The 14,408-nt window shown below is 44.1% G+C and overlaps 1 protein-coding gene across 1 annotated transcript in view; it reads right to left on the minus strand.

The window, feature by feature from the left end:
- Positions 1-14,408, minus strand: part of BLTP3A (bridge-like lipid transfer protein family member 3A) — a 77,654-nt gene that overhangs the window by 8,622 nt on the left and 54,624 nt on the right. Inside the window, exons 9-15 of the mRNA XM_011729168.3 lie at positions 8,152-8,238; positions 7,446-7,616; positions 6,934-7,073; positions 6,403-6,544; positions 5,942-6,135; positions 4,288-5,735; positions 42-238 (exon numbers count right to left, since the gene is read on the minus strand). Of these exons, the coding sequence (XP_011727470.2) occupies positions 42-238; positions 4,288-5,735; positions 5,942-6,135; positions 6,403-6,544; positions 6,934-7,073; positions 7,446-7,616; positions 8,152-8,238 (2,379 nt within the window). The remainder of the gene's footprint in view (positions 1-41; positions 239-4,287; positions 5,736-5,941; positions 6,136-6,402; positions 6,545-6,933; positions 7,074-7,445; positions 7,617-8,151; positions 8,239-14,408) is intronic.

Raw genomic sequence — 14,408 nt, forward strand, 5'->3', positions numbered from 1 at the left:
TCTGGAATTCTGCAACTTTGCCTGGCTCTGCTCCCACATACCAGACTCCAAGAGCATCACAAAGCTATCACTGCCATCACTGTCCACTGAAATCCGGTCTTCAGGGCCACTGCTATCCAATGAGACACCATCAAATGACTGTTGAGATACTGTCCTCTTCATGGAGAAAAATCGGAGTCGTGCAGCACCTCCACTCACTGGGGCTGCCACCCCCTCATCTGTCTTGGCCATGGGCTCCCTGTTTAAAAAAACAAAAACAAAAACAAAAACCACAAATGTGGCTTTGGAGACATGTTTGTTCCCATCCACTTACAATACCCATCCCTTTCCGCTCAGACAACTGGATAAAGTTCCCAATATTGGGAACATGCAACTTTGACATCACCTATTACTGGCTGTAAAGAGATCAAGTCATTTTTCAATCACTGGCCTTTCTGAATCTTTTTATTCCAATATTGCTAACTGCATACACAGCGCTCTCATATCAACATTAAATGTCAAGGTTATTCAAGGTCATCCCAGACTCAGAAGAGATCAGCTACCTACTGCTCTGGTGCTGATGAATGGCACCTGAAGCCACCTGCATTCATCCCATAAGTATTTAGTTGCTTCTGTATGTAAGGCACCATACTAGGCACTAGGCAGGAGTGGGAGATGGATCAATTGATGAGTAAGACATTACCAGTTCTAGACAACATCAAAGAGGAAAAAGGACAAGGAGAAGAGGATCAAGAGTGGCTTCGTGGTAGGAGATAACATTTGAGGTGGTCCTTGAAGGATTGTGAAAGTGAGAAGAGGGTATCCTATAGACAAGAAATGGCATAAACAAAGGCATAGAGCCAGAAACAAAAAGAGAATGGTAAGAATAATAGCTCTGCCCAGCTGAAGCATAGGTTTTGTCAGGGAGAGCAATGGAAGATAAAGTTAAAAAGGCATTAACACAGTGAAAAGCAACCTTTAAGGACCTTTTAATACCACCCTTCCACTTTACAGATGAAGAAACTGTCCCAAGGTCATAGTTAAAGGTAGAATTAAGAAAAACTCAGGCCGGGCACAGTGACTCACGCCTATAATCCCAGCACTTTGGGAGGCCAAGGCAGGCAGATGGCTTGAATCCAGGAGTTCGAGACCAGCCTGGGCAACATGGCAAAACCCTGTCTCTACAAAAAATACAAAGATTAGCCAGGCATGGTGGTGCGCGCCTGTAGTCCCAGCTACTGGGGGCTGAGGTGAGAGGATCACCTGAGCCTGGGAGGTCAAGGCAGCAGTGAGCTGAGATCACACCACTGCACTCCAGCGTGGGTGACACAGTGAGACTCTGTCTTAAAAATAAAAGACTCAAGTCTCCTAACTTCACATTAAGTGATTTTTCACTTTACCACAAGAGTGGCAGCCAAATTATAGAAAACCTTGAATAAAAAATTATTTATTTATTTATTTATTTTATTTTATTTTATTTTATTTTATTTTTTTTTTGAGACAGAGTCTCGCTCTGCCGCCCAGGCTGGAGTGCAGTGGCCCGATCTCAGCTCACTGCAAGCTCCGCCTCCCGGGTTCACGCCATTCTCCTGCCTCAGCCTCCCGAGTAGCTGGGACTACAGGCGCCCGCCACCTCGCCCAGCTAGTTTTTTGTATTTTTTAGTAGAGACGGGGTTTCACCGGGTTAGCCAGGATGGTCTCGATCTCCTGACCTTGTGATCCGCCCGTCTCGGCCTCCCAAAGTGCTGGGATTACAGGCTTGAGCCACTGCGCCCGGCCTAAAAAATTATTTATTAAAATGCTTTGAAAACTATAAATTGCTATATGGATGTATCATAATAATTGATTATGCCATACTTAAGAAGTTCAGGCCGGGCGTTTAGGATGTTTGGCCTGACTTTTTCAAACAAGCTGGAGAGGAAAAGACTTTTAGCAAGTAATGGATGTCTCATAAAATAAAATAAAATACCACCAATATAGAAATCAACCATACTTTTTATACACTAAAAAGTCTTCATGTGGCAACAGACATGGAAAACTGATGTGAGATCCCCTAGAGCAGTGCTCTCAAAGTGTGGTCCTGGCAGGAGCATCAGAATCAATGGGGAACGTGTTAGAAATGCAAATTCTTGGGCCCGGTGAGGTGGCTCATTCCTGTAATCCCAGCACTTTGGGAGGCCAAGGCAGGCAGGTCACCTGAGGTCAAGAGATCGAGACCATCCTGGCAAACATAGTAAAACCCCGTCTCTACTAACAATACAAAAATTAGCTGGGCGTGGTGGCACATGCCTGTAGTCCCAGCTACTCGGGAGGCTGAGGCAGGAGAATTGTTTGAACCCAGGAGGCAGAGGTTGCAGTGAGCCAAGAATGCACCACTGCACTCCAGCCTGGGCAACAGAGTGAGACCCCGTCTCAAAAAAAAAAAAAAAAAAATGCAAATTATCAGGCCCCATCTCATTCCATGAATGAGAAATGGGGCTCAGCAAACTATGTTTTTGTTTTTTTTTTTTGAGACGGAGTCTCACTCTGTCACCCAATATGCTGGGATTTTCTCAATCGCTTGAGCCCAGGAGTTTGAGACTAGCCTGGGCAACATGGCAAAACTCCATCTCTACCAAAATTATAAAAATTAGCTGGGCATGGTGGCACATGCTTGTGGTCCCAGCTACTCAGGAGGCTGAGGCAGGAGGATCACTTGAACCTGGGAGATCGCGGCTGCAGTGAGCAGAGATCGCAACACTGGGCAACAGAATGAGACCTTTCTCAAAAAAAAAAAAAATTAAAAATTAAAATTATGACAAAAGTGGTCAGAATATGGACAGCCTAGCCCTGTGGATTATTTACACCTATAGGATAAAAGGAAGAGAGCAGTCAAGGAAAAAGAAGACTCCTTCAGAGAAGTGAGAGTAACTAGGTGGGGTTACAAATGCTCAGAATGAATGAACTGATCAGAGAAGGGGGACTGAGGAAAAGGCCACAGGCTTGGGCAGTTAGGAAGTTGCTATGGATGTTTTAAAAGGGCTCATTTCACACAGCTTTCTTTTCTCTTTTTCACCTCTGCTCTTTTTCCATCTCCCTTACTTCTCTCCATTTAGAAAAGGCAGCACATTGGGTGATTAGGAGTGCAGGCTTTTAATCCGTGTCCCACCACTCACAAGTTGTGTGATCCTGAGCCTCAGCTTCCTCATCTGTGAGATGGGGAGTGATATTAATACTAACTTTATAGGGCTATTATAAAAATCCAGTGGACCAATATTATAAGTACTTAGGACTGTGTCTTGTCAGGTACAGAAGGCACTCAGTAAATGCTGATTAGTATTATTATACAATTCAACCCTTGAAGTTTTCCTCTCCTTCCTCCTTGCTGTCTGTCCTAGCAGGTACTAGCTCACCCATAGGCATTACTTAGAGACCCACTTAAGATAATTCACTTAGACAAAAGCTCTAAATGCACTGGTTTTCATACCATGGTCTCTAAACCACAAAGTGTTCCAGGAAAGACTTCCCTTAGACTCAATTATCTTTCCTAAAACCACGAGGCACCCATGGGAAAATCCATACTTTTCCACTCTTCTCACTGTGCATTTCTGTGTTTTTCTGTTTACTCCCTACTCTATCTCCGGTGCTTAACACAGAGCCCAGCACACAGAAAGGGCTCAAAAGATATTTGTTGAATGAATGAAATTCTTCCTTCTCTATTACTGTGGCAGACACTGATAAGGTACTAGAAAAACAAGTCCAAAGCCACAGCTTTTCTATTTACAAGATATAGGATATCTATGAGCTCATCCTCTCTAAAGCCTCAGTTTTCTCAGCTATAAATTGGGGATACAAATGTCTAAGGCCACCTTCCCCAGCTGCTGTGGGGATCAAATCAAACAAAAAAATTACATGAAAGCCCACTGAAAATAATATACATATGCCAGTATTATTATTCTGATATAGCATATTTGTGTCAATAATAGTGAAGCAAGTTGAGTACAGTGGCACGTGTCTATAATCCCAGCTACTCAGGAAGCCAAGGCAGGAGGATTGCAGAGCCCAGCAGTTCAAGACCAGCCTGGCTAATACAATAAGGCGCATCTTGAGGGGAAAGAAAAGTGAATCAGTGAAAAAGGAGATAATCTGATTCTAAGAAGCAATAAATATTGACTTGAAAACTGCCCATTAAATAAGCCATTCTATGCATTCTCCTGGACTGTTTGGTACTTCCCAGTCTAGAAATGCATACAGTAAGAGGCCTTAAATCCAATGATTAGAACTAGGAGAAGGAGATGGAATGATTGAAGGAGGCACAGAACCACTTACTTGGCTGGCGGGAGGGACAACATCTTGTGCATGGTGGAGGTCATTCGATCTCTGCCCAAACTGAAGGCATCCTTAGTCAGGGACACAGCTTCCTTGGTGAGGTCCATGGTGGCATGTAGAGCCTCCTTGGTGGCATCCTTGGTCATGTGAATAGCACTTGACAATTCTCCCTCAATGTTCTTCAAGGGGATGAGCTCACCCTGTCCATTCACAGCAGTCTCCCTGCCAGCCGGGGGCTTCAATGCAGCTGGTGAGCTGGAGGCTTGGGTTCTGCTCAGTTTTTTGGCCTGTAGGGACTCTACTGCCTCATGGCCCTTCCCTGCCAGCTGCTGGTCAAGTGGACCTGAGTCCTGCAGTTCTCCATTGCTATGTGGCCTCTCCTGGGATACATCCTGATTTTCAGTGATACTTTCCTCCAGGACCTTCTCAGGGCTTGCTGGGTCCTGGTCTGATGAGGCATCAGACTTCAGTTCCCGATCCTCTGAAGGAGATAGCTCTGAATCTACGAGGCTAGTGCTATCTGAGCCTGCAGAGTCAGCATCGACAGCACCGGGGGCAGGATGCATAAGCAGAGCCACCTCAGCACTAGGAAAGAGAACTCCAATGCAAGCTGTCTGGTCCTGCAGGGGAGACCCAGTCATTGACTCTGTATCCTTAGTCAGCTGCTCCTGAAGCCTCTGCAGCACCTCCTTCAGGCGAAGCAGAGCCAAGTACTGGTAGTGGTCAAGTCTCACGCGGACATGGGCCGGGGAATGTACAAGCATATGAACATCTGCTACATCCTCCAGCTCTGTCAGAGGCCCTTTGTTGTCCACACCACTACTGCCTTCTTTAAAAATTTCCATGACTTCTGTAAGTCCTGATAAGCTTTTCAAGTCATGCTCAGTCTTTGACCGCGGATGGGACATAGAGTCAGGGGCAAGAGCCTCAGACTGGACAGGACTTCCAAAGCTGGCTGATGGTTTCAGCCTCCCCTCTGAGGCCAAAAGGAGCTTCTGTGCCTGGGCTTGCTGCCAGCGGAGGGGTAGGCAGGCCCAAATAGACAGGGGGAAGGGGGCTACAAAATTCAAGGTATGGCCTTTGAAGTTTTCTGTTCCCTCAAAGTCCAAGGAGATCTGGGTAAAGTGGACAGACCAGAGATCCCGGGAAGCCTTAGGCCTCTGGGGAGGGAGGGTATTAGGCTGAGACAGGCAGGAATCCATCTGAAAGGCATGATGCAAAAAAAGCATGTGCAGAAGGCTAAAGCCACCCGGAACCTTAGGAAAGTGATCATAATTGGAATGAAAGAACTCAGCAGCAGCAAAACCCCGGAAGAGACTCTGGAGGTCTGAACAACTACAATGTGGGGCATGACGTGTATTGGTGGCAATCATGCCTGATGCAGAGAAGACAAGGGCCTGGGGACGATGCAACTCTGCCCGCTCTCTCTTTTCCAGTGGAAAGCTCACCTTCACAGAGAAAATGAAACACAATTCAGAATGGTCATCTGAGTATCTCAGCATCCCGCTATTAATACACATGTAAAAGATCATTTGGGCTCTGAAACTATTTTCTTACTTCCACAAAATGGACACAGCAAAATCATGGATTATGTCCATTGAAAAAATGCAGCTGTGGCTACCAGCAGGGGATAAAAGTCATACTCTCCCCTCACCTTCAACCAGAATGCATCTAGTCGGATGTCCAAGTGTTCATCTTTCTGACTTGAATCTTCCAGCTTGTAGATAGCTTTGAACTGCTCCAAGCTGCGGTATAAATCCAGGCAAAAGAGGTTTCCCCAGAGCAAACTGACAGGATCCATAGTAAATGTCAGACCATTTAACTGAATGTAAAGATTAGGACAAGGGACTGGAAAGCAGAGGAAAAAACAGAAACATAACTGTAAACAATTTTGTAAAAAGCAATAGCGAGGCTCTTACCACCTAATATTAACTATATTATGAACAGAGCAAAGGTACACATTTATACAGGGCACAGTGTTTAACAAAAGTGTGCTAAATTTACTCAAACACTGAAAACTCCTAAAAACAAATAAAAATGTAAGTAGTGGCCCGAAGGCTGACAAATGGGAAAAGCACGAGCTAGACAGAAGAAATAGCCAGCCTAGATGCTTACCTGGAAGCTCCTGATTATCTGGGAAGTAATACTCCGTGAACTCAATATGAATGGCAGAGACCTGGGTGGGGAGGTTGTGAAGTTTCCGACTGCAGGAAAGGAGGGTAGATGGCTTTTTACTTGGCTGTCCAGCGGTGGAAACCTAAACAATCACAACTTACTGTTAGTATCAACAATCAAACTTAGAGCAGACCTCCATTTCCACTTAGGAAGCATAAAGCCTCTACCATCCCTCCAAAATCTGTCACGGGGAACACAGTGCATTTCACACATATTCCAGGCCTTCTCACACCTGCCTCACACTCTACACGAGTTAGTTTTTTCAGCGGGAGGTTCAAAGCAAAGCATTCACAGTAAAACTGGGGGAATTCCCAAGTCCTGATCTCACCAGCCCTGCTCAGAAAGAAACAGACCAAACTATTAATCTTCCCAGAAGTGAGGTAAATAGTCCCCAAATTCCACAACTTTGTTCATACTGTTCCAGTTGCCTTCCAAGTAAACTGCTCCACCTCTTTCCAACCATGTCCTCACCTGGTGGATGTCCAGGTCATCCACCCGTACCACCAGGCAGCTAGAGCGTAAGCGGTTCCATGCTGGAGGCCGAAAGGCAGCCTGTCTGCCCTGAGAGGGGCTTCTCTCAAGAGGGTGCTTTCGAGGACTGGAAAGAGAATCTAAATAAAAATAAGGTGGGAAAAAGAATCAGATACATTCAACTCTCATTATTAATAGAGTTAGGAAAGTAAAAATCCTAAGATCATTAACGCTATATGTAGGAAAGAGAGCTTAACACTGTCTAGCTCCTAGATGAACTCAAAAATATTATTCTTAAGACCAAGACAACAGTCTACTGAATAGAGATGATGACATCAACACTGAGGCTATCCCTGGGGTCAAAGAGGTCTCCGTAAAGAAAAAAGTCACTGATGTCTCTTCATTAGATACAGTTGGGATAATCAGCTAGTTCTTGCTTTATCTTCACTGTTATTCAAAGATAAATGGCAAGAAGCTAAGCAACTGGAGTCTTCCAGTTCCTCATAACCCACCTGCTCTTCTCCGAAAGGGAGAGTCTACTCCCAGGTGCCAGGGTGGTTTCAGACCTGTCTCTTCATGCCACTTCTCCATTTTGCTCTGAAATTCCATCACCAGCTTCTGGGCCCACTGGCCTCGGGTCTCCATGGCCTCACAGTGGCGTACCCAATGTTTGCAGCTATCACCTGTGCAAAGAAGAAGTGAAAAGATTTTAGCCCAAGATCTTGATGAATGTTCCAATTTTTCCTTTCCGTCAGGATAGTCATAGTTCAGAATCTGATTTCTCACCCACAGTCCAAAAATCTCTGGGATAAGGAAAAATTATTCAATGATAGGTTGCACATTCTTCTGGATTCCATATGTGATTTTTCCCAAAGGCTCCCTAAAGGCAAGCTGTTGACTGCTGCCATATTTGACTATGGACTACTGGAGAGGCTCTAATACTAGTGGAAGCGAGGGGCTGAGAGTAGAATCAAAAGCAATATCTCAGGCCTCAGATATCTCCCCTACTCACTTTCTCTCATTACTCATAAAGAATCATCAACAGTGGAAGCTGCAAGTTTCCAGATGTCCTCTTGAAGAGGGGTATCTCCAACACCCCTCTGAGCATGCACTGCAATCTCTGGCAACCTCCTGTTAAGCAGTCAGGGATGAATCCAGGAATCTGCCCTCAATATTTTGGGCTATGCTAGAATTGGCCCCATTCAGAGTTTTCCTAACCTGCCCAGTGGAAAGGGTAATAGTCAAACGCCATCTTGCGGAAGGTAAGCTGCATGGCACCACCCATGAGTCTGTTTGCAGAGACACCTATAAAATAAAAATACAGGTGAATGGCAGTGGAAGGAACAAAGAGGCCAAAACACCAACTAAAGCATGCAGAAGTCCTCTTAAGGACCGGCTTCAAAGCCCGGCTGATAACACAGTACGGCCAAGAGGCCACGATGCGAGGTGATTTGCAAGGCTGAGGCCCTCTTTTGAGTTACAACAGCCAATGGACATGCTCTAAAAGATCCAAAAGAAAGTATATTCCATTGTTTCTGTAAATGGTTGCCAGACTTCCAGAAAGGCAAAAGAAACCACCAAACTCAGGATTCAGAAATTGCAGTCCTAGATTTCCCAGACACACTCTACAGCCTTGACTGTTTCTCCAATCCCAGTTTTATTTCCCCTCAATACAACACACGAAGAGGCAGAAGCCAAATTCCCCCAAAACATAACCTACATCATTTCCTTTCATATCCTGGCCTCAGAGCTAAAGCTGTTACATTAGACAATGATTATATACTATACATACAAAGTACCACGGAATGCTAAAAACACTACACAAACAGGGACATTATAAAACAAACACATAGAATATTATAGGTAAACTGAAATTTTTAGCAATAAGCCAAACATTACACTATGTTTACCATGAATTTGCATTTAATTCTTACTAAATGAATGAATTTTCCGTGTTTCTATCATCTCTCTCCAATTAGACTAAAGAACTGTAAAAGTAGAAACGATGTATTCCACATGTGTGTATTGTCTGGGTCACCCTATTCAACTTCCAGCCTGTCTCCTACTAGTATATCTAGCATAGAGCCTTGTAAGTAGTAGATGCTCAAAAATATAAGAGAAAACACCACAGAAATGCATGAAGGGAAATACCATGGAACTCTCTAGGTGTAAGCTTGCATACCTTCAACCAGTAAGGTCATTTCCATCCAATCGACATTTTGCCATCCCAAATTCTCCTAACAAGAGAGACCCCTATACAGTGTTTCTGTTTCTCAACCCTTCATAATCACCCCAAGTTGGCTTTTAAGATATTTTTTTCCTAATTGCCCTCTCTCCATGAAATGTTAATACCACAAATACATGTTAATGTACTATATGTGTATATATATATATGCTTTAACATTTTAAAAAGAATATGTATAAAGCATGCTCTTTTTATTCATTACTGGGTTACAAAATGCGAAATAATTTTTAAGTTAAAAGTTAAATTAACATTTTAAAAAGATATTAATATTTAACTTCACAACTATATTTGCTAAGTTTTAGTTTTATGTATATATTATAATGTCTCAAGTTAAACATGCAAAAGATCAACTTATATAAATATATAACAGCAATATAATCAAAATTTTAAATATTCTAATTTTTTTCAGCAAATGAAAAACAATTAAAAATTTTTAATTTTTTTTCTTTTTTTTTGAGACAGAGTCTCACTCTGTTGCCCAGGCTGGAGTGCAGTGGCACTATCTCGGCTCACTGCAACCTCCACTTCCTGGGTTCAAGCGATTCTCCTGCCTCAGCCTCCTGAGTAGCTGGGATTATAGGCATGCACCACCATGCCCTACTAATTTTTCTATTTTTAGTAGAGATGGGGTTTCACCATGTTGGTCAGGCTGCTCTCCAACTCCTGACCTTGTGATCCACCTGTCTCGGCCTCCCAAAGTGTGGGGATTACAAGCATAACCCACCACACCCAGCCAAAAATTTTAATCTCTTAAAATTATTTTTAGTGAACATAACCTTTAACTTTTGCTAGATATAAGAAAATACCTGGCCAGGCACTGTGGCTCATGCCTATAATCCCAGCACTTTGGGAGGCCGAGGCGGGTGCATCACTTGAGGTCAGGAGTTCGAGACTCAGCCTGGCCAACATGGTGAAAGCTCATCTCTACTAAAAATACAAAAATTAGCAGGACTTATTGGCACATGCCTGTAATCCCAGCTACTCAGGAGGCTAAGGTAGGAGAATCATTTGAACCTGGGAGGCAGAGGATGCAGTGAGCTGAGTGAGATGGCATCACTGTACTCCAGCCTAGGTGACAGAGCAAGACTGTCAAAAAAAAAAAAACAGAAAGAAAAGAAAAGAACTTTTAGAGGAGGAGGTAGAGCAAGATGGCCAAACACATCCCCTCCAGTGATTATCCAGCAAGAACATCAAATTGAACAACTATCCAGGCTGGACATGGTGGCTCATTCCTGTAATCTCAGCATTTTGGAAGGCTGAGGTGGGCCTGGAAAACAGGGCAAAACCGCTCCCCCTGCCACACAAAAAAAATTTTAAAAATAGCTGAGTATGGTGGGGCATGCCTGTAGTCCCAGTCGGGAGTCCTAGCCTCAGTCAGAAGGCTGAGGCAGGAGGATCCCCTGAGCCTGAGAGTTTACTGCAGTGAGCTGTCATTGCACAACTGCACTCTAGCCTGCTTGGCAATGGAGCAAGACCCCGTCGCAAAAAACAAATGAAAAATAACTATCCACACAGGAAATCATCTTCATAAGAACCAAAACTCAGATGAGTGATCACAGTACCCAGTTTTAACATCATATTACAGAAAGATGCACCAAAGAAGGCAGAAAAGACAGTCTTGAATTGCCGACACCACTCTACCCCTAGTCTCCTGGCAGTGGCCTCATGGCACAGACAGCATCCGTGTGCTTCGGGGAGAGACCTCATAGTAATTATGGGACTTTGCATTGGAACTCAGTGCTGTCACAGCAGAAAGCCAACACAGGGCAGAATTCTGCCAGTGCCCACAGAGCATTTAGACCAGCCCTAGTCAGAGAGGAATCATCCATCCCGGAGGTTATTAGAGGTTATTACCTGAGTTCTGGCTAGCCCTACCACTGCATGCTAAAGTGCTCTAGGATCCTTAAGAAATTTGAAAAGCCACAAGGATTGTTAATTCCTGAGCAACTATTGGTGCTATGCTGGGATCAGAGCCAGTGGACTTGGGGTGCAAGTGACCTAGCGAAACATCAGCTGCGATAGCCAAAGGAATGCTTGCATCACCCCTCCCGCAACCCCATGCAGCACAGTTTGCAGCTCTGGGAGAGACTGCTTCCTGCACTTGAGGAGAGGACAGGAGAGGGGTGGATACAGAGGACTTTGTCTTGCGATTTGGATACCAGCTCAACCATTATAGAACAGGGCCCCAGGCAGAGTCCTGAGGCCCCCATTCGAGGCCTCTAGCTCCCAGATGACATTTCTAGATACAACAGATCCTGGGTCCGAATGGAACCCACTGCCTTGAAGGGAAGGACCCAGTCCTGGAGGGATTCATCGCCTGCTGACTAAAAGGCCCTTGGGCCTTGAATAAACATGAGCAGCACCTAGACAGTATTCGCCATGGGCCTTGGTTGAGACCCAGGGCTGTGCTGGCTTCAGGTGTGATCTGGTGCACTCTTACTTGTGGTGGCCACAAGGAGAGACGACTCCTGCTTGAGGAAAGAAGAGAGAAGAGAAAAGGGGACTTTGTCTTGCAGCTGGGTACCAGCTCAGCCATAGTGGGGTAGTGTACCAAGTAGGCTCCTAGGGTCCCCGATTCCAGGCCTTAGCTCCTAGATGACATCTCTGGACCTGCCCTGGGCCAGAGCGGGGCCCACTGCCCTGAAAGGAGAGACCCAGACCTGAGAGCATTCACCACAAGTTGACTGAAGAGCTCTTGGGCCTTGAGTAACATTCAAAGGAGCTTCAATATGTCTGGCAGCAGACTTCTCAGTCTGCTAGGAGAGAGAGGAATGAAATATTTAAAGTAATGAAGGAAAAAAACTTTTTTTTTTTTTTTTGAGACTGAGTTTTGCTCTTGTTGCCCAGGCTGGAGTGCAGTGGCACGATCTCAGCTCACCACAACCTCCACCTCCCAGGTTCAAGCGATTCTCCTGCCTCAGCCTCCCGAGTAGCTGGGATTACAGGAATGTACCACCATGCCCAGCTAATTTTGTATTTTTTTTTAGTAGAGACAGGGTTTCTCCATGTTGGTCAGGCTTGTCTCGAATTCCCAACCTCAGTGATCTGCCTGCCTCAGCCTCCCAAAGAGCTGGGATTACAGGCATGAGCCACTGCGCCAGACCAGGAAAAAATTTTTATCCTAGAATAGTATATCCATGAAAATATGCTTCAGACATGAAGGAGAAATACTTTCCCAAACAGAAAAGGCTGAGGGATTTCATCAACACCAGATGTGTCCTACAAGAAATGCAAAAGGGAGTTCTTCAATCTGAAAGAAAAGGACGTTAACGAGCAATAAGAAATCATCTGATGGTATAAAACTCACTGAAAATAATAATTACAGAGACAAATACAGAATATTATGACCCTCTGATTATGGTGTATGAACTACTCATATCTTGAATAGAAAGACTAAAAGATGAACCTATCAAAAATAACTACAACAACTTTTCAAGACACAGACAGTATAATAAAATATAAAGAAAAACAACAAAAAGTTAAAAACCAGGGAGATGAAGTTAGAGTTTTTGTTAATTTCCTCTTTGCTTGTTTGTTAGTTGGTTTGTTTTTGTAATCAGTGCTAAGTTGTCATCAGTTTAAAATAATGGGGTATAAGATGTTATTTGTAAGCCTCGTGGTAATTTCAAATAAAAAACAAACTGGCTGGGTGCAGTGGCTCACGCCTATAATTAGCCAGTTGTGGTGGTGCATGCCTGTAGTCCTTTGGAAGGCCAAGACAGGTGCATCACTTGAGGCCACGGGTTTGAGACCAGCCTGGCCAACATGGCGAAACCCCGTCTCTACTGGAAATACAAAACTTAGCTGGGTGCAGTGGTGCATGCCTGTAATCCCAGCTACTCAGGAGGCTCAGGCACAAGAATTGCTTGAACCCAGGAGGCGGAGGTTGCAGTGAGCTGAGACCATGCCACTGCACTCCAGCCTGGGTGACAGAGCAAGACTTTGTCTCCAAAACCAAAAAAAGAAAAAATGTACAACAGATGCACAAAAAAAAAAAGCAAGAAATTAAAATGTAGCACTAGAGGAAATCGCCTTCACAGAAAGGAAGACAGGAAGGAAAGTCAGAAGGAAAAGAAGACCAGAAAACAAATTAAATGACAGGAACAAGTCCTTACTTATCAATAATAACATTGAATGTAAATAGACTAAACACTCCAATCAAAAGACATAGAATGGTTGAATAGATTAAAAAACAAAACCCAATGATATGTTCCCTACAAGAAACACAATTCACCTACAAAGACACAAATGGACTGAAAAATAAAGGGATGGAAAAAGGTATTCCATGCAAATTAAAACTAAAAAAAGAGAAGGAAATAGTTACATATATATATACACACACACACACCCCCATATACACATATATATACACACATATATACACATATATTTATATACATATATACACACACACACACACATATATATATATATTTTTTTTGAGACCGAGTCTCACTCTGTCGCCCAGGCTGGAGTGCAATGGCACGATCTTGGCTCATTGCAACCTCTACCTCCTAGGTTCGAGCGATTCTCCTGCCTCAGCCTCCCAAGTAGCTGGGATTACAGGCACCTGCCACCACGCCAAGCTAATTTTTGTAGTTTTAGTAGAAACAGGATTTTGCCTTGTTAGCCAGGCTGGTCTTGAACTCCTGACCTCAAGTAATCTGCCCCCCCCCCGGCCTCCCAAAGTGTTGGGATTGCAGCCATGAGTCACCGCACCCAGCCCTGAATTTTTTTTTTTTTTTTTTTGAGACAGGGTCTTGCTCTGTTGCCTGGGCTGGAATGCACTGGTGCAATCATGGCTCACTGCAGCCTTTACCTCCCGGGCTCAAGCCTATAATCCTAGCATTTTGGGAGGCCAAGGCAGGCAGATCCCTTGAGTCCAGGAGTTCGAGACAGGCCTGGGCAACACGGCAAAATCTCATCTCTACAGAAAAAAAAAAAAAAAATTAGCCTGGCGTGGTAGTGCATGTCTGTAGTCTCAGCTAGTTAGGAGGCTGAGGTTGGAGGACCATCTGAGCCCAGGAGGCAGATGATGCAGTGAGCCGAGATTGCACCACTGTATCCAGCCTGGGTGACAGAGTAAGGCTCTCTCGAAAAAATTTAAAAAAAGAAGAAGAAAGGAAAAAAAGAAAAGTAGAAAAATTTCAAGTACATAACCTCTTGATACATCTTAAAGAACTAGAAAAGCAAGGACAAACCAAATCCAAAATTAATAGAAGAAAATAAA

The sequence above is a fragment of the Macaca nemestrina genome, chromosome 5 (assembly GCF_043159975.1).
Source record: "Macaca nemestrina isolate mMacNem1 chromosome 5, mMacNem.hap1, whole genome shotgun sequence".
Classification (NCBI taxonomy): domain Eukaryota; kingdom Metazoa; phylum Chordata; class Mammalia; order Primates; family Cercopithecidae; genus Macaca; species Macaca nemestrina.